Consider the following 24301-nt stretch of genomic DNA (forward strand, 5'->3'; position numbering starts at 1 on the left):
AACATCAAAACCAACAATAATTCATCAGGCTTGTTTTGACCAAAATGTCCAAAGAAGATGAACTGTTGCAGCGCTCACATCTAAAAACCTCCCTGAGATGTAAAGCAAAGCTAAAATTAGTTTGTGCTTATCAAAGCCTTGTGGTTCCCAAAAGTGGACCAGTTATAATCTGTAAATTGAATTAATTCAGCTTTAAGGGTGAATTCTTAATTTTTTTGTTGTTGATTAAAGCAACAAAGCAGAGGGGAAGATCTCTTATGTTTTTAGAATTTATTTATTGGATTAAACACAGAAAGTTTAGGCATTTACTAAGTACTGTGGAGCAAAAAATTATATGGTTGAACTTATTTTTCCGGTTTATTTGCTTAACAAAAAAACTCGTAACAATATTTTTTTTCCAATAAAAATGTACAAAAAATGAAAAGAAGAAATTTTAACAATAAACTAAATATTACCCTCAGGCTTATTTCACAAATGATGATATTTTATTCAATTTTCCATTGTCACATTCAGAATCATATTGATCATTTACTTATCTTTTTAAAATTATTTCAACAAACCTAGGATTGGGAAATATTTATGATCAATGATATTCTGTGTTGAAATATGTTTTGAGAAAAAAAATATAACTGTTTTTATTAAATATGCTTTTCTTATTCATGTATTAAAATTTAGCCTGCCAACTGCTATAGGCAGGGAAGCAATGAGGTTTTAAAGGTGAAATGTCAAAATCCAAAGATTTGTCCTGGCTACCGAAACTACAATGCAAAGGCTCAGACGTTTATATTTGGAAATAAGGGATTCTAATTTTATTTAGGGATTTTCCACTTTATTATGTGGAAGGTCTAAAGAGCAATTACACACTGACCTTTTAAAAAATTATTTTAGATAAGTCTATCAAATACAGGCTTCCTGATCTGTTTTAGTGCTTAGAGAGATTACTAGAACTATGTAAACAGACAAGAAATAATAGGATAAGAGACATATTGATCTATAGAATGAGAAAACCGAGTAGAGCAATGTGCAAGTTGCGGCAAATATGACTTTTACATTTTAAGTTAAATAAAACTTATGACACATCTAATTTTAATAGATCAAATGGTAGAAAGCAAGAAATTATTTGCAGAAATCATAATATTGGGCTTTCTAACAGAAGCCTTAACATTAGGGTTGACGGTGCCAGAAACATTGCATCAAGAGAACAAGGGGCAAATCAAGACAAAGATGAAAAATAAACAATTGAATTAGAAAAGGAGATTTGCCGTGCACTGTTCTTGTTGCGGTAGGCTGCTGCTCCCCAAGGTCTGGCTGCAAGGACCGACCTGCTCCCTGCCATCAGTCTCATCTTTGATACTTGATACACTATCATCCTATCTAGAATAAACAGCTATTTTCTGTCTAATGCTGAAGTCCGCCCGTCCAGCTTTTTTAGGCATGATCCACCTATTTGTTGAAGGTTTAAACACAGATTAACTATTAAAAGGGGGACACTGTGTTTTGGTATAGCTCTGTCTTTATTTTGAAAGAACAGAGCTGTTCCCTCATCATCACAGACATCCCAGTCTTTTTTTAAATATCTGCCATCACTTGCGAGCAAAACCCCTCTACTTGAAGCCAAGATGCAACTTAAGACCGGAGTATAACAATCAACTTTTCTTGACTTTACACCCAATCCTTTCTAGAAATTATTCTTATTTTGGCCTCTTTCTACTCAGCGGGAAACTCTGGTCCATCAGAGATGTGCAGTCATTTTTTTTTTTTTTTTTTTTTTTTCAAAGTTTTCAATACAACATTAATAACACAGAACAGTTCGACATAGAGAGCAGTTGGCAAAATACAGCTTGTTGAAAGTAGTGATGGATCATGTACCATCTTGAAGCACAGCACATTTTAACCTGTAGGAGTCCCATTTTGACCAAAGTTTGTGAAAAATGTCCAGTTTCAAGTGAATTTTAAAAGTAATTTGTTCCATGTTTCTTATTTCAGTCATAATTTCAATCCAGTTTGAAATCGTGGGGGCTGACTGCGTTATCCATTTCTTAGTTATGGCTTTTTTTCCAGCAGCAAGCATTATATTCCAAAGGTATTTGTTTACTGTGTCCATTGCCGGTGTTTTCAGTCCAAGGTACATGGTCATGAAGTTGAAAGGGATGGTGACATTATAAACAGTTTGCATTACATTGTTCATGTCTTTCCAATATTTCTGGATAACTGGGCATTCCCAAAACAAATGATAATGATGCGCCTTTAGGCACCCACATCCTCTCCAGCATCCAGTGTTCCCTTGTGAATAATGAGCACTTTGACATGGTGTTATAAAGAAACGTGCGATAGTTTTCCAGCTAAATTCTTTCCAGATATGTGACTTTGTTGTCTTCCATTGAGATAAACATACACTTTCCCATTCATCCTCAGTTAAAGTAAATCTACCTTCATTTTCCCACTTATTTTTAATATAGGTAGTAGAATGGTTGTGTGGGTTATTAATACAAATGTATAATTTTGATATTAACCCTCTAGGAAGATTTGATTTATATGCTTTAATGAAGAGATCTATCAATGGGTTGTCATCATTCTGTTTGATTTCTACATTGTAGTAATTTCTTATCTGTAAGTACCTATAGAAATCTTGATTCTCCAAGCCAAATGTTTCTTTTATCATTTCAAAACTTTCCATGTGATTTTGTTTTACAATTTGGTAGAACATTTTCAGGTCTTTCTGAATCCATAATTTAAATCTTGCATCTGTATGTGCAGTCATTTTTAAAGACTATGTCAAGTCTTCATTTTTTGGAACCAACTCTACGTCCAGCCTTGAGCCTCTAATGCCTGAAACATTTTCCCATCATATCCACAAGCTCTAGATCACATCTAAAACTGCTAACATAAAGTAACTGTATATGCTTTTATGAGCCCATTATCGAAATATATTACTGGCTAATTATCAAGCCAATCCCAAAACTATCAGGAATCCAGTTTTTGTGGGTTGTTTCTGTGTTTCAGGGACGTGGCTAGACCTATTTTAGGGTGGCTGAAGTCATCCCTTCGTTGGTATTAGCCACCCCATAATTATTTTGCGATTTTTATTGTTATTTTTTTATTTATTGATTTTTTTTTCCATATAACCCCAAACAATTGCAGTAAAGCACTGAAAACGAGCCACCAAGAAGGCAAGTTAATCTGAAGATAAGTTCCTGTTAGTTTATTTACAAACACAATTATTTATACAATTATTAATATCGTTAGGATATTCATTTCCTTCATTGGCTCCGCGTCCAGCGTCACGTCACGTGGTACACGGCCATCAACTGGACCATAGCAGCTGTGCAGTGCAGCAACAGCGCGCCCTTTGAATCTCCACACAGTCATCGAGCTTGATTAGGAAAGTTATGGTTGCGTGCAGATACATACGGTGAGTTTGCCATTTGATGTCAGCGGTTTACATTTTCTTCACTTTACCTGGAGTGAGGAAAGAGACAATATAGGCCTAATAGCTTGTCTGATTCAGTAGGAATTACGTTACCATGGTGAACAAAGTCAGTGGTGTGGGAAAACACGATGTTGTTGTAGCCTACTAGCATCATTATAATAGTTTTGTCACAGGAGCAGTGATGGGCAGTAGCGCCGCTACATGTAGCGAAGCTATTAGTTTAACTACATTTTCAAGTAGCTTGACCGTAGCGTCGCTGCTTTATTTATCAAGTAACTTTCCTGTAGCGACGTTATTGTTTTGATCAAGTAGCGACGTAGCGTCCACAAACGCTACAAAATCCAGGGCAAAACTAAGAAATGAAACCAGGTTTTCTATTTCTAAACAACAATCAGCCACAAAACTACTGTAAATAGCAGTTTCAGCTGACGCTTTATAAGTGGCGTAGTAGCACAGGCACACTCCGTAGGGTTAAACAAGCGCACCTTTTCCGAGGCTGTCGTTCTATTGGCTGGAAAGGTTGCTAGGCAACGATCCAACTGCAGTCTGAGAGAGCAAAACAAATCCGCAAGCAGAGCGTAACTGAGACCCGTGCAGAGCGGAGATGGAGGCAAGCGAGAGGAAAAAATATCTGTGATAATATAGAAAATATCTGTTTAAATCTGAGAGAAGAAACAAAGATTTTTGAGAGAAGAGAAAATATTTGAGAGAGAGCGCATGTTTTGAGTGTGAGCATTATAAGTTTTGAGTGCAAGAAGATGAAATTCTTTTCTCTAATTGAAGTTATGTGCTCTTGCATTATGGCAGGATAATTCTCCCATATCTATGTGCCACCAGTCTGATAGGGCGACACTGTGTGATATGGTAGTGCTTCCTTGGGTTGACTATAGTTCTAAGTTGTACGTTTCATATACTGTTGATTTTGTGTTTTCATTAATACATTGTACTTAAAAATACTTCCTTTATTTGCATTAAAACTTTGTCAGACTGATGTGAAAAAGTCTCAAGGATATCCTTCTTTGCAATGATGCTATTGCCTATTGCCTACTGTCCATTTATGCAACTTGTATTTTGTGGTTAAACTTTAGATTAAGCAGAAATCTATCAAAGATAATGCTGCATTTATTGTTAAGTTCCTCACATATATGTGTTTCTCTCTGTGCCAGGTGTAGAGAAAGACATGCCAAAGTCCAGGTCACACACACACACCAAGCACACACACAGAAACAGGGTTATTGCAAAGCAGACAGGGGTTCCTGACAGGTTGTGGGTGCAGGGGAGATGGGGAAAGATGAATGGCCAGGTTAAGGGTTTATGAAGATGTTGGGAGTCTGTTGGTTAGACAACTGTCTTCTGTAGAAGGTTTCCATTATGATGAGTGGCGAACCACTTGCCTTCTTCCATTTATGCAGTAATGCATGGCACCTACCATTTACTCTTTGTAATTTAGCACATTTTAACTGGTGTAGTTTAGTTGGTGAAGTAGCATTAGTGAGGGAAGTGTTTCCCAGGTATGTTGCTCTTAAAATAATGAATTTATAGACAGCGCCTTAGAAAGTGCACTGAAAAAATTTCGGCGCGCGCTATGCGCGCGCAATATCTTACCCGGGGGCTAAGCCACCCATGTCTCTCAAACCTAGTGACGGCCCTGCTGTGTTTCCTTTTCTCCTCCACCAGGTGGTGCCCCGTCCTCATTGGGCCTCCCTGCACACCTGCAGCTTGTTGCCTCATTACCTGTGGCATGCTCTTAAGCTGCTGACTGCCACTACCTCGAGGCCAGAGTGTTTGCCAGTTTGGGGAAGTCATCCTCCAAACTGGATTTTTCGGACGTTCTCTCCCTGGAAGGATCAACTGAGATTCAAACTGAGCTGGGGTTACAAACAGGAGGTTTGGATCAACTTTTCCCCAAGGAGTCGTTTGAGCTTCACACTGAGCAAGGGATTCATCTGCACTACAGTCCATTCAAGTACCGCAGGAAATCTGAGTGGCAGTCAGCTTCTCCGTTCACAGAGGAACAACCGCAGACTTAGTAAACCCTGTCCTCCCGCCATCAAACAAGACAATCACTGGAACATCCCACACAGACTGGATTCAATAAAGGTCACCTTTTTCTGTAAACTTCCGGTTGAGCAGTGTTCAGAGCAGCACTGGACTAATCTCATTATACTAAATAAACCTCTTAAACTTTTCCCTGGTCTCTCTGTTTGGTCTTCTGCATTTGAAAGCCCTTTGGGAAACTCCAACTCCCATTGTCATTGTGACACAGCACACACAAGTGAACACTGCGCACAATGAAATTGCATTTATGCCTCACCCGTGCAAGGGGGCAGCCCTCAAATGGCGCCCCAAGGGAGCAGTGTGGCGGGACGGTACCATGCTCAGGGTACCTCAGTCATGGAGGAGAGCGCTGGTTAATTACTCCCCCCACCAACCTGGCGGGTCAGGAGTCGAACCGGTAACCTTTGGGATCCAAGTCTGACACCCTAACCGCTCACCCACGACTGCCCAATTTGGGTCTTATCTTTAATTAAATCATGACAAAAACTAAACAAAATTGTGCATAGGCTCAACATATGATCTGTGATAATGGTCAGTTTACGTTGACTCCCACCCATACTGTATAAAGAGCTCTGTACCCAAACATAGGTATAGGGGTTGTACGTCCTCTTGAGATCCATAAAACAAATAAATTAGATTACATGTAGGAGAACATCCTGGACACCTGATACTCACTAGTGCTTTCTAAATCATTGCCAGACCACACTTAAATACAGTTTGCTGTACAGACTGTGCTAGGTACACATCGACACAGGCCACAGGACCCTTGGAAGTTTTCAACACATTAGGGCAATAATTCTGAAGAGATAGAATAAATAAAATGTAAATCTGTTTAGACAGTTTGCTATATGATTTATTTTGAGTCATCTGAACTTCAATATTCTCACCTTTGTTTCTGTTTTGGCTCCTTTGTCATATTTTTCTTTGTTGAGGGATTTTATTGTAAAGACATACTGAGGGGAAGAAAAACTATTTGATAATGAAAATAGAAAAAGAGAAATTACAAGGCTGTCTTTCACTCAGAGAGAAAAAAGTGTCATGCAGAGAACAATGAGAAAAGGTAAATGTATGTATACTGAGTCAGGGTTGCAGAAATGACAAGCAAACCAGAGGAGCTAATCAGGTTAAATGATGTGCAGCTGAGGCAAAAGGAAGACCTAATAATAAAACAGCAAGGAACTAAACAAAATACAAACCCATTAGAAATATAAAAACCTTTTGTTTGATTCATTTTTTTTTTACCTTTTAGCCTGTTTCAGTCACTATAGCTTTGCCTTAGCTCCTTTTTTGACATGAATGTTCTTGTCAAATTTTGGATTTAAATTATTTTACCTGTGAATAAGAAAAATATCATTTCATAGGGACCAAAAAGTTTGCTCAGAGGAGATTCAATTTTTGCCATTGCAGCTCACAAACTATGGGATTCTTTTCCACTGCATATTACAAAAACCTCTTCATCTGACACTTCTGCTCTTCAGACACACTTTTTCTCTTTGACTTTTGAACCTGTGTAAGGATCAGTTTTTCCTTTCTTCTTGTCAACATTTTATTTATTCATTTAATTATTTATTTTTTTTGCTACTTTCACTTGGATTTTTTTATTTTCTACTTTTAGTATTGCATTTGTTTTCTGTTTTAAGGTCAATTGCTGTTAAACAGGGTTAGGGTTAGAACAGTCAAAATGGTTCAAAGTTTATCTTAAGGAAATCCAGCTGATTTCATTGACTCATTGACTTGCATGATTCCTGGATGAGCTTGTGGTGTCAATATTCATGTGCATTTCGTCTTTTAGCAATCCCATAAAATAACAGCATGCACCAACAGTACAGATGAAAAACTCTTAACAGGAAGAAACCTCTAGCAGAACTAGACTCAGTGTGAGCGGCCATTTTCTGAATTCAACTGGGGTTAAATGAGAGAGAAACAGACTTTCAAAACAAACATAGAAGCACTGTGTTATAAAATCTTTATCTGTCAGAAAAGGTAACAGTAAACTAGTTCCACAGTTGGCTCTATCTAGGAAAGAAACAGTTAAGCAGACTCTGAGCCCGTTTTTAAGTCAAAGGGATGACAGAGCGCAAATACAGTTAGAGTAAAAGCCGAGCCCATAGCTATGTCTGTGGGAGAAACAGGACAAAGCACTAAAAAGACAGGCCCAACTCTATCATCAATCATCTAAAGTTTTGACTGCAGCATCCCAGCTGATGTTTCTCTCCAGGATGGAGTCACAGCCACACAGGATCAGACCAAAAGCTTTCATATATATATTTAGCTTGGCCGGACTTCGCTATGCTTAATTTATTTTATTGTATATTTTTAGATGGACATTAATTTTTAAACCCCTCTTGGTTCAACAGGTTAATTGTGTGGGAAAAAGCTAATTTAGAGGGAAAATAGTGCTAAAGTAGCAATATGTCAGGAATGCAGAATTTCTGTACAATAAGACAAATGTAAAAAAAAAAAAAGAGTCAAATATAAACACATGACTTATATTGATTTGACATCTTTTAATTTTAACACAATAACTGAATCTAATGTCTAGTGAGGAACAAGCTAAGGGCTGTGTTTTAAAGTAAGGTATACTCATGTTATCTTTCTGTACAGAAGTACACTCTTATAGATTTCTTTTCATTATTTCTTGTTCCTTTTTGTCAAATTTTAATGTTTCAAATCACAAATCAAATTTTAGTATTTGACAAAATAACAGGTGTAGATATGAAACTTAGCAATGAAATTATGTTTTTTTATACACTAAAAGACAAAAAAAAGAAACATCCAAACCTGCAAAGCAGCATATGCAATGTTATTGCCTCTGTTGCTTTCATAAAGTTACCAGGTCACTTTTACAGTTAGCAGAAAGATTGCTGTCAAACCAGGAGAACGTAAGTAATTTACATTAATAGGACCTGTCTGACTACATGAAGTAGGCCACTAGATCACTCTTTCAGTAAACTTTGTGAGGCAGTTGATCTGAAATATAATTAGGTAGGATAAAAATGAGAAGAGTAGAAGTCTTTAAGGTTCCAAATACTTAATCAAACATCAATTTTAATTTAAGAAAGTTATAATGATGCAGAAGTAGTTTTAGTACTAGTATTTCTGCCACCGTGGTTCAAACCTGTTTGACAACCGACTTTTGATTTGAACTCATGATATGGTTTTATGTAGAGGGACGATTATCCTTAGTGGTAACTCCATCAAAGTAAGGTCATCCACCAACTGGTGCAGGCTGCGTCACTGGTCTGGTTAAAAGGTCAAAACAACAGAGTCTTAAAGGTTAAAGTCCTGCAGCAGCAGAGAAACTGAGCGACCCTCATCTCTTGTCCTCTTTAATAGAACTTTACCATTTTATTATATTCTACGGCCACTGATGCTTTTTCCTCCCCCATTGCCAGGAGCATTGGAAATGGGAGAGAATATTGTGTGTTTGTGCTGTAGAGTATAGTGGTCTCCACAGTCCTGATTCAAACCCATCTCCCTTTCTGTCCTGTTGTTTATTTAAAAAATGCAAAGCTTGCTTAAGGGATTCAGACAGTCACTAATAGCTGTACGACCCCTCCCTACTCAAACTGTTTTTCTCTGCAACACAAGCACACAAACAGTCACACACAGACTGGACCCTACAGGAGGAGGAGCCACATCCACATACAGGGTACCCTCTGCTGCTCTGTCTACATCAGTGCTGGCTTAAGGGAGGGAAAGATGGACAAAAGCAAACTGCAGAAACAACATATCTGAGTGACTGTCTGTGGATGAGGAAAAGGTCTTCTTACAGGTTTCTATCAAACTCTTGGAGGTAAGAGCGTTCACTAAGGACAATTTGATAACTTACTCTACAACAAAATGGACCTGCATTAATGAGTGCTTACAAAGAAAAGAGAATGACAAAAAAAATTTCAATTATTTTTCATTCTAATCAGTCTTTTATTTTTATAACATTGAATGTATGATCTGTTACGATTAAAAATACAAATTTACAAGTTAAGGCAAGCCAAATAAATCAAGAAAAATAAATAAAAGAGAAAAAGCAAATCAATTAAACATGAAATTTTACAATCCAAATACTAATTGAAGATCCGGAAGAGGTTTGGAGTGCTTGGGAGATTTTCTCAGGAGGGTGCTCTGGAAATGCAGATATTGTTTTCTGCAGCTAACTAAATGGCTTCTGCACACCACCAGAAACAGATCCGGAATCAGGATACCTAGTTTCCCGGCTTCCGAGGAATCCCTTTCCATTAAGCTGATTACACTTTGATTAGGAACATGGAGCTCCTAACCAACTTAAAGCCTTCTATAAACATTTTTTTTTAAATAGCGCTCCGTTTTGTTTTTGTTTTTTTCAGTAGCTCTCTTTTTTAATATTAACATTTTTATTTCACGTTTATTTTTGAACTTCTCAGCTTGATTACACAATCTTTTATCTATTTTTTGTCTGTCTCTTGCACCACCGTGTGAGGCTGCATCTCAGTCTGATGTGAAATTTCTCCCTCTTCAAATTCACACGTCTTTGAAAACCACAGCAGGATCCCCAGGAGTCTCTAATACAAAATGCCGTCATAAAAACACTTTCTCATCAATCAGATGTTTCTGACAACTTAAGCTATAGTCCAGCTCATTTTTACGTTGATTATAGCTTGTAGATTATATTTATGGTATATTTACTGCTCCTTTGTTCAAACACCCAGTGAGATAGGACAGATGTATATACCATGCTTTAGATAAATAGTAAAATTGCTTTTAAAAGAATACCTGCATCATAATCAACAGCTCTTTTATTGCTCTAGTTTTAAAATGCTCCTTTTGGTGAATGCATTATGTTCGGTCACCTGCTCCCCTCTATGCAAACAGCCCCATGCCTTCCTGTCAGCCTGCTACTGGCGACAGTTGTGTGTTTCATGATATCAAAGGCAATATAGCCATTTTACAGCTGTGTTCAACCAGCCAGGCAAGACATTTATTTTAACTTATTTGGATATTACCAGAGCAACTATCTCAGGCTTTACCTTCTGGATTTATATGTTTGTGCATGTTAAAGTAGTCCTGAGTGACTTTCCTCTGGTACTCTGTGTATTGATAATGGAGATCAGGGTCAAAAAAAGGATTTTAGAGTGAATATAGAGATGAAGCAGTGCTCAATTTTGAGCAAACATCAAATTCCTGTTCTGGTTTCCACCGACATGCTACATCACAGGAACAGCTCACACATCTGTTGGAGGACTGATTAGATTCTGCATCAACGAAGAGCTGTTCTGCAGGATGAAGTCAAAATGCTAAATCAGATTTATTCGGCTTAGTTTGGGTGGTTATCCAAAATACAGCAGCAAGTTTTTTTAAATCAGTGCCTGTTTATACACGGCTCAAAAAATAAATGAAATACAAAAACAAGAAAATATAACTTCAGTCAAATCAAATGTCTGATTTAAAGCTGTTATGGAAATAGAATAGACAACAGGTGGAAATTATTGGCAATTAGACACAATCACTAAAGGAGTGTAGTCCGCAGGTGGGACCACAGACAACTTCTCAGTGCCTATGTTTTCTGCCTGCTGTTTTGTCACTTTGGAGTGTTGGTGGTGCTTTCACATTCATAGTAGCATGACGCGGAACACAGGTGGGTCAGGTAGTGCAAGAAGGTTTGCTGTGTTTGTCAGGGTGGTGTACAGAGCCTGTCTCTGGGAGACACCAGGAGATGTAGAGGAGGCCTTAGGAGGGAAACAACTCAGCAACAAGAATGCTATCTCCACCTTTGTGACAAGAGGAGCAATGCCAGGGCCACACAGCCCTCCATGTGCTCGCCAGAGGTAGAATGACTGCCATTATGTAATAAGATGAGATCTTCAGACCCCTTGTGAGACTGTATGCTGGTGCAGTTGGCCCTGGGTTCCTCTTAATGCTGGTCAGTGCTAGACCTCATGCAGCTGGAGTGTGTCATCAGGTCTTGTAAGATGAAGGCATTGAAGCTTTGGATTGGCCGCCTGTTCCACAGACCTGAATCCGATTGAATGCATCTGGGACATCATGTCTCGATCCATCCACCAATGTCACTTTGCACCACAGACTGTGCAGAAGTTGGCGGATGCTTTAGTCGAGGTCTGGGAGGTGATACCTCAGGTGACCATCCACCATCTCATCAAGCACATGTCTGGGCATTGTAGAGAGATCATACAGGCATGTGGAGGCCAAACACAATACTGAGCCTCATTTTAACCCTTTTTAAGGACATTACATCAAAGTTAGATCAGTCTATAGTGTGTTTTTCAGCTTTAATATTGTATGCGACTCCAAATCAAGGCCTCCATTGTTTTATACATTTTATTTCATTTCAGAGCACTGTATAAGTTGAAGCTCAAGACTTTGATTCATGTCAGGTTTTTAAATTATCTGTCTATCCGTTAATCAATCAATCAATCAATCAATCTATCTATCTATCTATCTATCTATTTATCTATCTATCTAACTAAAGGTAGTGTTATCAGTTCAAACAAAGACAGCTAAGCTGAATTAATACAAAAAACTGTTTTTAAAAGATTCAGTTTTTATTTTATGGAAAGCCTTGCAATATAAACATGCAGTTTTCTGCCTCAAATCAGGGACAACTTGTAGTAAGTCATGAAAAAATTTTTTTATCATCCTGCAGGGAAATCCTGGAGGAAAATATGTTGTGATCAGTGTGTGATTTTTTTCTCATACACACTGTTATTATATCGCAATAAATTATCTAAAAAACACAAATGGGCCAAATGGCTTTAGTCTAAATGCCTCAATAGAGATGGTTCTAGTTGGCTTAGTCAAAGTCTCGATTTATTTATATGAGATGTTGTAGCATTACCGTAAACATTTAATTATTTGTTTGTTGCATAAAATTAAAGGATTGAAGTTATTGTAAGTAATGAATGGTACCTATTATTGGGATGCTAGCACAACCAGTTATAAGGTTTGGGAAGCAATTGGAGCAGTTTGAAACTCTAGAGCGGGAAATAAAAAATCAGCGGGGTCCGAATAAAGAAAATGAAACACAAGTAAAGGTGTGTGGACATTTTTAATTATAATCCGTTACTTTAAACAGTATTTAACACTGAAATAAAATGAAGTGTTTATGCATCCATGTTATACATGGACTTTTTAAATAAAAAAAATATTTTAAAAAATATCAAATATTTTTCCATTTTTAAATCTAAGGGGTTTTTATAAGTAAAGAAAAACAATCTTTCAGTTTGGTATATTTGGCAATTTACTGATTCTCATATTTTATAAAACACCTGAACTGACCGTTTGTTATTTTTTTCTTTTTTTATGGCTTAATGGGAGAAGTGGGCTTTAGGCTGCCCTGCAAGGTTTTTAAAACTGGGTTTCTCAAGCACATATCAAGTTTCTCATTCGTGAGCCTGGATCAATATTTATTTTTGGTCATGTTCATGGTGGAGAATGCTGCTTTACAGCACCAGGCGCCAAACATACTCAAAATTAGCCAGCAGGTGGGTCCAGATCCGGACTCCGGTCCGCTAACCCGTGACCTCTGCTCTAGACTGTTGTTCCTTGTGGTTTGCTTGAAAACAGCAAACTGTGAAAAACTATGTTTTGGTAATCTATGCCTCCTGTACCAGCATTACATATATTATGCTGCACTTGATATTAAGACTAAAAAACATTTACACATAATTCAATTTGATATTTGTCCAGTCTGACACTGGCTCCACCTAAAGTTATTTAATATTTTTATTTTTTGTTCCTTTATAAGGGACACCCTACAAGTCAGGTGTAATCTCAGATTGAGTAGCCCCTTTTGCTTAGAACCCTGTTCACATGATTAGAGTGACTTTTTCATTCAATGAATTAAGGTCACAATGGCATCACATCATCATACAGCTGACCCTGAATTATACCCTGATAAATCACTACATAATCAACTGTTACATAATATTTTTACATTTCATAACTTTGCGATTGTTCAAGGCTAATAATTAGTGCTTGGGGCGGTCATTGGAATATTGTTATGTGGTGGCCTTGTGTTTAGGGCATTGCACTCAGAATCTAGAGGTTCTGAGTTCAAGCCAAACTCCCACAGACTGCCACTCTGGGTCCCTGAGCGAAAGACCCTTAATCCCACATTGCTCCCCGAGCACCGAAAATGGCAGCCTCTGCTCCCCAAGGGGATGGGTTGAATGCAGAGAGATAATTTTGTTCCTCTGTATTTGTGACAGTGTAATGACAATAAAAACCTGGGAAAAAGAAATTAAGCAAAACCCTCCCAAACCGTCAAATGTCAAACACGTCCTGTCACAGTTGAAAACTATGAATATCAGACCTTAAACCCCCTAATCCTTAAAATATTCAAAATGGAAGCTTATAAAGCGGAATATGTATTTTATTATGGGACAAAACCAATGTTTTTTTTAAATCCCTGTAAGACCATATTTGACGTATCAGCATAGCAAGATAGTAAATAGAGGGACTGCAGTTTAACATTAATGTCAATTCATCAGCTTTTTTATGGCTCATATAATATTTATATAGACCTTTTAATGTTTGAAGAGATTCAACTGTAATGCAGGCTCCCAGTGGTCCACCACATTACATTGATTCTACATAATAGATATGCCAATGCAAATCAGAAAAAGGACAAATAATGGCTTGTTGGTGGATTCATGTTGACCTTGTGCATACATGACATGTCCCTGGATGCTCAAGCTTGACTAGTTATTTCCTTCCCCAGCTAAGCTGAAGGAAGGAAGGAAGGAAGGAAGGAAGGAAGGAAGGAAGGAAGGAAGGAAGGAAGGAAGGAAGGAAGGAAGGAAGGAAGGAAGGAAGGAAGGAAGGAAGGAAGGAAGGAAGGAAGGAAGGAAGGAAGGAAGGAAGAAGGAAGGAAGAAAGAAAGAAAGAAAGAAAGAAAGAAAGAAAGAAAGAAAGAAAGAAAGAAAGAAAGAAAGAAAGAAAGAAAGAAAGAAAGAAAGAAAGAAAGAAAGAAAGAAAGAAAGAAAGAAAGAAAGAAAGAAAGAAAGAAAGAAATGTTAATTTTGTGCTTTTAAAAGGTCAAAGTCAGCTATTGTTGTTTGTAGCATTGATGCTTTCGTAAAGAAGGGCCTCTCACTATTCCCGCCTATATGTGGGCGTTAATTACACTGAATTACCTTAATTCTCCAGAGCTTTACCCTGTCATGAGAGTTTGCCTTAATGGGACCATTTAGCTGAACTAAATTGTAATGTCTCTTTAGGTTGGTATAATTTTCTTTTAAACTCTTGCACCATTAATGTCTGTAAGGAGCTGTACATAGCCAGTGTAACAATAACCTTAACTTAACCCCAAAGCACAAAATGTTGCATCCTGTCAGTAACATGCAGAGAGAATCACACCTAAACTAAACTCCTACATATAAACAGCTCTTTTTACTAGTGACAGAAAAGGCCCAGAAAGGATCGTAGATGAGTGAATGATGAAGTTAGAGACCCTGTGATGAAGTTTCATCTGGCTCTAAAAGCAGGAAGAAAACATCTCTCAGGTAGAGTATGATCTTATCAAAAGGGCTAATGGAGTCACTTATTTGGTTTTAGAAGCAAGCAACAACCAACATGGACTAAACTAATATAGATTTTCTGATCACAATACAAAACATAATCATATTGTTAATAGCCTGCATCTCTGTCTTGATGGGGTATTTTAGCTCAACAATTGCTGCAATGATACTTAACAGTGTAGAGGAGAGCTCATCATTTTTGTTAATTACTTTGAGTCATTCGGTGAAAACAGCTCTTTAGAAATTTGATTAACAACAGCATCTCCATTTGTTTGATGCAGAAGCTTTTATGCAAATCACCTAACAGCACGATGTGTACCTGGATTGTAATATGTGGGTGGCCCCAGTGGAAATGGGTTTGCATTCAATGTGAAACAGTCACCGTTACAGAACAAGGAGTTCCACTATTAAAAAGAAAGGACTTTTTTTAAAGCGATCTAAGAGATTATTCAGCGGATAATGATTGTTTTAACTCAATGAAAGTGTCCAGTTTTAACATAAAAAAAACTCTGCTTCTGCCCAGATCAATCTGAAACAAAAATCAATATTGACAAAGGTTAAAAAGATGTATTTTTCACATTAACATATTTAAATTGGCTTTCATGCATGCAGGGGCGTGCACACATAGACACTAGGTGGTGCTAAAGCACTAGGAAGTTTGCCCTCTATCAAAGAAAATGCCCTTTTGAAACTCAGTTTTTTTTTTATTATTATTAATATTATTAAGATTTTACTGAGGTCGGTTTTGAAATGATCTTTTGAAAACCTGAGCCATTAAAAACGACTGAAACAATGCCCCGAAATGACCGACCTACTTGCTCACACCCGACCAGCCTCTCTCTCTTCTTTTGTCACGTGAACTCGCTCGGTCGCCCGCAGGGCATGCCAGATGCGCAGCATCATAGCAGTTTTCATATAGCAGGAACGGTCGCTAACAGGCTGCTTCTCCCGTGCCCCATTAGCCAGGTAATATACAGATCAAGCAGAATCATTTTGTTGTGCATTAAAATATCTCATTCAGCAGCACCAATCACGCATTTTGCCGACTGGTCACCAGATAAACTAGTTGTCTCCTTGTAAGATGCTATTTTACTTTTTATATTTTGTATCCATATTTTTTTATCTTAAGTGTATACATTAGTCTATTTTATTGCATGACGTATACCCACAGTTTTTAGATATTTTTATAATTTTATTTACCTATTCCATATTATATGTTTCATGTTGCACGATTGTACCATAAAAAATTCCTAGTTTGTGAACTCCTTCACTAACAATGGCAATAAACCTGATTCTGATTCTGAAAGTTTTACACTGTGGCCCAAATCAATGACAGATAACGTGAGGACGACCACATAGGCTACAAATAATTTTGGTAGAGTTTGCAATTGCAAATCTACGGAAGAGGATTAGGGCCACTGAAAAAAAAAAATAAGTTAACTGATTTTTAAATTTTATTTCAGTTTAGTATGGGAAAAAAGTCAGAATGCTGACTTTAATCTCATAATTCTAACTTTTTTCTCATAATTCTGACTTTTTGCTGAGAATTCTGACTTTTTGCTCAGTATTCTGACTTTAATCTCAGAATTCTGACAATAAAAAAGTCAGAATTCTGACTTTTTTCCCATGTTAAACTGAAATAAAATTTAAAAATCAGTTAACTTTTTTTTTTTCAGTGGCCCTAATCCTCTTCTGTACAAATCTATGTGTTAAGACAAACGTTTTCTGTTGTATAGGTTTTGTTAGGCAACATAAATTAACACATTTTGGTCTCTTTATTGTCTTAATTGTATATTGATTTAGTAATTGCAGCACAATGCCAAGAAAGGAGGGTTAATCGTATTGAAAAATCTTAAAAGCTGTTCACATTTTATTTTTAAGTGGTTTGTGAAGCAGATATTAAAATAGCTATTATTTTGTAGGCTACCATAAGTCATATCCACGTGACAAGACTTCCAGTCATGTCCCCTAATAGCCCATTATTTAAACTAATGTGGCATATTTGTTAAAGCTATTATTATTATTATTATTATTATTATTATCAATATTATTATTATTATTGTCATGATGGTTATTATTAATATATTGTAGCCAGTCACAGCAGGGAAGCTCTATACCATCAACATATAACAGGACAGGAGATGAGGAAGAGTTCAGGGAAGACACAGAGACAGAAAAAGACCAGGATGAGGTAGAGCAGATGGGTGAGGGAAAACAGGGAGATGAGCCAGATGAAAGAAGTATGCTTTAGTCTGTTCTGTTGGTGATGTGACTTTTTTCCATTGAAAACTCACGTTTAGAGAATGTTACAAATAAAAGTCAAATTTCATTCAACATGCGTTTATTTTTTTTTTTATAATTAAGTGTTACACGTGCGCTAAAAAGTGCCCCCCCCTCCTGAGCACCTGCCCCCCAAAAATGCTTATAAACCATAAAATCCCCCCAAGTAAAAAAAGACCTGAGATTGTATAGCAGTGATTTAACATGATGAAGAGCATCGGTAGACATTACACTGCATGTGCAAAGAAAGTAGCAAAGTTCAAGCGACTTTTGCACACAGTTGGCTCAGGGGGATTGGTGTTTTTTTATAGCAAGACTCTCAAAGGAAAGGTTGGTTGGAAAGAAGACATACAACATGAGACATGGAGAAAAAAAAAAAGGGCCGTCCATGTTACTTTGTTTTATTCTAGTTTTAAGAACCATCTTATCCTGTACAGGTGGGAGGAAATATAGAACTAATATGGAGAATATAATAATGGAGAATATAATATATTGTGAATAATACAACAACTTTTTTCTCAGTGTTTAATTTATCCGGGGCAGGGATAGTGAAGCAGCTAATTGCACAGGAAGGTTTAAAAAGCTAAGCAAGTTTATTTAAAAAGCAGATTTCAGTTTTGAGACTGATTGAAGAAAAAGGAACATAATAGAAAAAAGGGCATTGCAGTGGTATAAAGGCAATTAATGTGAATAATTAAATGAAATTAAACCCTAATGATTAAAATAAAAGACAATCATATTGATAAAACACATTATAAATGTTGAATTAAAACAAAATGATTATGCCAGAAAGCATAGTCCAAGGCCACTCGAAACAAATACGTTTTTAATCTTGATTTAAGCTGCAGGATTCCAGCATGTTTACAGTTTTCTGGAGGGTCTTTTTTTTCAGATTGGTGGAGAAAGAGAACTAAAAGCTGCTTTTTAATGCTTGGTTCTGGGTGTACAGAGTAGATTTGAGCCACAGGACATGAGGGATCTTGGCGGTTGATACACTAACCACAAGTTTGTAATTAATATAGGTGCTAATTCAATGATTTAAAAAGTAACAAGTATTTTTAATTCTATTCTCAGTCAGATAGAAAACCAGAGTAACAACTTTATAACAAGCATGACTGGCTCCTCACATCCATGCATTGATATCTTCTATGCATTTACATGGTGTTAAAATTGGTTCATAGTCTTGTGTTGACACTATAATGCACAGCTGGGTCATCTAAATAGGTGTGGTAACTTATGCTCTTGTTTATTAAAAACTTTCAGCTTATCCAAAATGCTGCAGCCCAAGTTCTGATCGTAGTTTTAATCCATTGGCTTCTTGTTAAAATCCTTTCTCACATATAAAGCCTTTAAATTTCGCAGAGCTCCATTTAAATCAGATCTGATAGTTATGTTATGATAGTTATGTGAATGCATGAGTCACTAATCTGGTTTAGAGTTCCTTCCTTCCTTTTTCCTTCCAGTTTTATTTTCATTACATTGTCACAAGTACAGAGCAACGAAATGAACCCTTAGCATTCAACCAACCACAGCCCACTGCTATTGTGCGGCGCCGGGGAAGCAGTCTGGGGTTAAGGGTCTTTGCTCAGGGAACCAGAGTAGCAGTCTGTGGGATTGGGGCTTGAATTTAGGATCTCTGGATTCCAAGTGAAATACCCTAACCAATAGACCACCACTCCCCCAGTCTGTGCCCGGAGAACGATGTGATACCAGCCGGTCCGCACAGAGAGTTCCAGTCGCCGAAGCCTTGAAGGACACAGTACTGTCAGGAGGTCAGATCTGAACTGATGACGGAGGAAGTCCTCCGTCATCTGTTCGTACTCCTCAGTAGTTCAGTGCTGATGCATCTATAAGCCTGTCACCTATTTTGATGTTCACACCTTAGTACTAAACATGACCCCTGACTCTAAAGCAATCAAGCTCCACAAGGAGCAGTTGGTTCCCACAATGTGCTATTTTTCCAGGAAGTGGGCCCAGCAATGTATCAACTAAAGGAACACACACTTCTGATTCTTGTAGTTGTAAAGATTTTGGAAAAGATTGATGCCTTTTTTCTTTTACTCTACAATCCTGAACTACTTGTGTTTGTCTGTCTAGTTTAAATAACATACATTGATCTTTGTGTGCCAAACAACCATCCATTCATTTTCCACCACACTTATCCCTGCTGGGGTCACAAGGGGTGCTGGTCTCCACCTGTCAATGGGCGAGAGGTGGAATACACCTTGGAAAGGTCGCCATTCTATCACATGGCAACACAGAGACAAACAGGACAAACAACTATTCACACACACACTCACACCTGAGGAGAATTTAGAGAAGCCAGTTAACCTAACAGTCATGGTTTGGACTGTGGGAGGAAGCCGGAGTACCCGGAGAGATCCCACGCATGTACACGGAGAACATAGAAACTCTATGCAGAAAGACTCCTGGTGGGAAATGAACCCAGAACCTTTTTGCTGCAAGGCAGCAGTGCTACCCACAGGACCACTGTGCATGTCACTGTGTATGTCATAGACTCTAAAAAGAGATTAAATCTGTTTTGGCAAGACAATGTAGAAATTAATACATCAGGACATTATCTTACAGATGACAGCCAATTTGGATGTTGTCATCCCAGTGGTTATCAGTTCCATATAATATAGACTGTGCCCTTACCTACCAGTAGGCTCAGGAGGTTTTTATCACTGAATGAATCCTAGTCCTAACCCTAACGTAATTACTTTTTTGCCCGCTGAATTAAATAATAAATGTATGTGTAATCTGAACATAATGTTAGTATTTCTTCATCTATTTAAAAAAAAAGTTGATTGCTAATATTGCTAATATCCAACAACCCCTCCCAAAATAATTGCATATCCTGTCAACTGAGTTGTTTTTAAACACCATATTAAATCTGTGTGACTGAAATGTGGGATTCACTCGAAGTGAAGCTTTAAAACACATTTTTTAAAGAAGGTAGGCTGTGAATAAAGTAGATAAAGAGCATAAAGTAGGTAAATATCAAATAAAAGTTATTCAAAGTGACTGCTAAACACTAATAAGGGCCATTTAATGGTTGATCACATCCGAAACTGATGCAGATGAAGAGGAAGTGCGAAATGGGCCAGTAATTCTGAGGTAGAAAATACTCCAAGTTACTCTTTTTCAATAATTGCTGGATCTAGGGCCTGGGACACCTGAACTGGGAGAGAAAGGTGACCAGTAAAAAACACCTGTCTAAAAGGGAGGTGTTTATTATTTGGGTTAAATTAAATGTTATGAGGGGCAGAGCTTTCCTAAGGATAGCTGTGAGGGAAACTTTGAGACAGCAAGAGTAGTTTAGTTGGTGTACAATTGTTTCTAGATTTTTGCAGTTTATTTGGTGAAATTGGGAGATTTTGTCAATATCAGTTCTAGTCGGAGGCAACTTTGATTAGACAACTTAGAACATAGAGCATGATACGAATGTGCTGACTCCCCCTCTGATCTAAAACACATTTTTTTTCCTTGTTCCTCGTGTGAGTGTGTACGAAGCACTAGTAAACAAACCTGCTCAAACCGTTATCACATCACACCTGCTCGGTCTGCTCAGCTGGGCCTTGCCTGTTGAAACACTCCAACACCTGCAAGTTGTTTACAAGCTAAATGTAAAACATAATTATCTGTGAAAACAAACAGAAAAGAACATGGACATAAAACAACCCTTAACACAATGATCCCCCCAATCTCTGTCGTTACCAGGGATTGTGCAGATATGACTGTAGCTTGAGGTCTCTCTAGGAGCGACATCAGACAGGATGGAGACTCCGAATGAAGCTGACATCATTAACTTCACCAGTGGTGATAACACCAGCCTCTTTTCAAGGAGCCCTTACACAGCAATGGAGATAGTGCTCATCGTCCTGGTTGCTGGATCCCTGAGTCTGATCACCGTCATTGGAAACATCCTGGTTATGGTCTCCATAAAGGTTTGGATCTTCCTTTTTTCTCCAGCCTTCTTAATTACTGAATCTGACTCAAGCATCCATCCCTGCACACTTTGAAAAATATAACCAGGCTTAGAGATAAGAATACAGCATGTGCCCTCCTGTGCAGAGAGCTAATCTAATAAGAACAGGGGAACATGCATCATACTGCACAAAAAAGATTAGGATCTGACAGCCTGCTCTGTGTTGTTCCTTTTAAGGTAAACAGGAACCTGCAGACCGTCAACAACTACTTCTTATTCAGCTTGGCTTGTGCAGACCTTATTATTGGGATCTGCTCTATGAACCTATACACTGTCTACACTGTGATTGCCTACTGGCCTTTGGGAGCAGTGGTATGCGACCTTTGGTTGGCTGTTGATTATGTCGTCAGCAACGCTTCAGTCATGAACCTGCTCATTATAAGCTTTGACCGATACTTTTGTGTCACAAAACCTCTAAGCTACCCAACCCGTCGCAGCACAAAGATGGCCGGATTGATGATCGCTGCTGCCTGGGTCCTGTCCTTCATCCTGTGGGCTCCTGCCATTTTATTCTGGCAGTTCTTTGTAGGAGAAAGAACGGTGCCCCCTGATCACTGCTTCATCCAGTTCTTCTCTAATGCAGCAGTGACATTTGGGACAGCCATAGCAGCCTTCTACCTGCCAGTAGCCATTATGATCTACCTGTACTGGCGAATCTCTAAGGCAAGCCGAAGCCGCATGAGGAAGAACAGCAGGAAGACTTCAGGTACGAGTTTGGCAGAACCTGCCTCAAACAGCCAAGAGGAAGGCTGCGAAAACAACTGTGGCACAAAAAAGCAAGACAAGCAAGAGGATGGTGTAGATGGGACGGACGAGGACATGTTGCATCAGCAAAATGGAACTGGGCCGTGTAGTGAAGAGCAAGTAGACCAGGTGGACTCTACATCAGAGATTGTCCAAGCTTCAACATCCAAAGATCCCTGTTCATTGAGGAAGAGCACAAGTATTGGTAAAAATCAAACACAGCCTTCTCCACAGATTTCAGCTATTGATCGACAAAGTATGGTTGCAAGGACATTACTCATGGTAAGAGTTTGACTGAATTCTACATTTTATTTCTCTCAGAATTGCTTTAAAAATGTTACAATAATAGTTTGGGTATTAGTATTACCATGTGTCAAATGTCAACAACTTTGTTTTATATTAAAATAACTTGTGTTCTTAAAATCACAATGATATTTACATCTGTATTTTGAAGCCAAATATCTCAACAGGGGGAGGCCTGATGAAAATACAACTAGATATGCTAGATATGCTTGATATATTTGATATAACATGCCTCTTTCTTTTGTCAGAGTTTGAAGTTTGTTTACCCTTTATCCAAACATCAAGAATACCACATACAGAGCAGATCATTTCTAATTATGTGGTGGAGACCTTATAGTTTTTTTGTATGAAATAATTTATAAATAGTCAGTATTGTAACCACAGTCAGAACTATAATACAGTATTTATCACAACTGAAATATTAAAAAGATTAAGTAATGTGGTGTTTAAAAGCAATCTTTTTTTAACAACCACTAAATTTTAAGACTTTACTGCTAAGATGTCGAAAATCTTTGGGACTACATTTTTTCTAGCAGTCATTAGTTTGACTCTTCATTAAAGAATTATCTTCAGCTTTTGTTTATTACAACAGTTGCTTTTTTTTTATTGATTCTAATATATGAACTTCATGTTTTTACTCTATTTTGCAATTGCAATATCCTTTTTAATATTCCTCTAGTTAATGTATTTAAAATTGAAGTACAGAGAGTCATTGCAATAGCTGAGGCAGTATATCCCAAACAGCACAGCATTTGTTAATATTTAGCACTTTATAAACTAGAAAGAAATGCAACTCTAAAACCTTTATCTTCTAAAAAAACAAAAAAAAAAACACAGTTAATGATGCAAAGACAGAAGCTTTCCTCCTTTTCTCTTCTCGTCCCTTTAGGCCACAAAGCGTACTGTAACCGAGCGAGTCGTGACAAAGTGGAAAAGGAGAGGTAATTCTTCCAGGGAGAGAAAGGTGACCAGGACCATCATGGCCATCCTGATCGCTTTTGTCGTCACATGGACGCCCTACAACGTAATGGTCCTCATTAACACATTTTGCTCCACCTGCATCCCTAAAACGTTGTGGACCATTGGCTACTGGCTATGCTACATCAACAGCACCATCAACCCCGCCTGCTACGCCCTCTGCAACGCCACCTTCAAGAACACCTTCAAGCACCTGCTCCTGTGTCAGTACAAGAACATTCGTGGTCGATGAGGTCAGGAAAGGAGCTGACACTGATGGACCCACTAAGCATAAGTAGATTCTGTGAGTTCCTGTGCACTTAATTTATTTAAAACCATCAAAAATGTTATGTGTACTTTTTTATACTCTAATAAAGACCTGCTACAGTTTTTAAATCCAGTTTTTTTTTTTTTTATCTCTAATGAGCACTTGGGAAAAAAATATTTGAATTGTTTGTTCCTGAACATGTGCAATCCATTGATAGTGATGTTGTAAATGTGTTGGAAATGTACTGAAACTGCAAAAATAACTAAACGTATTAGGATCCAAGACAGTTTAGTAGTATGTTTTTTTCAGAGAGTAAAACACAAGAATTGCTTTTATTAGGCAGAGAAAATTGAGGTAGCAAATGTTAACTGCATTAGCAATGATAAATCTAGATCTAGTCAGTTATATTAGGCTCACATTAATGGCATCTGTAATATGTGATGTTGTGACAAGAGATTGTGAAATCTGTTCACATCACTTCTCTTTGAGAGATGTTTTTTTTTAGAAATAAATGACTAATGCTGTTTGGCGTCAGTATTCTGTGTTATGACCTGGCTCATGTTTCATTGATTTTTGCTAAATGTGATATAAATGAGCCAGGATCAGCAGAGAGGCCTTTATACGCTAATATTATGGGGAAATGTAGAAGAACAAGAGCAAAACAGTGATAAGAAAGCACAAAGCTTCACAGCGGAAGAGACATTTTTAAACTTCTCCTAACTTTGAGTAAGGAGAAGTGAGTCTTGTGACTTTTACTT

At 37.7% G+C, this 24301-nt stretch overlaps 1 protein-coding gene across 1 annotated transcript; it reads left to right on the forward strand.

The window, feature by feature from the left end:
* Positions 1 to 9109: 9109 nt before the first annotated feature.
* Positions 9110 to 24067, forward strand: LOC119793003 (muscarinic acetylcholine receptor M2-like). Its single transcript, XM_038299908.1, has 4 exons — positions 9110 to 9284; positions 21004 to 21230; positions 21449 to 22297; positions 23208 to 24067. Exons 2-4 carry the CDS (start codon positions 21060 to 21062, stop codon positions 23526 to 23528), a joined length of 1341 nt encoding a protein of 446 aa, XP_038155836.1. The 5' UTR covers positions 9110 to 9284; positions 21004 to 21059; the 3' UTR covers positions 23529 to 24067.
* Positions 24068 to 24301: the final 234 nt, after the last annotated feature.

This window comes from Cyprinodon tularosa, unplaced genomic scaffold (assembly GCF_016077235.1).
Source record: "Cyprinodon tularosa strain WSP-4 unplaced genomic scaffold, ASM1607723v1 ctg44, whole genome shotgun sequence".
Classification (NCBI taxonomy): Eukaryota; Metazoa; Chordata; class Actinopteri; order Cyprinodontiformes; family Cyprinodontidae; genus Cyprinodon; species Cyprinodon tularosa.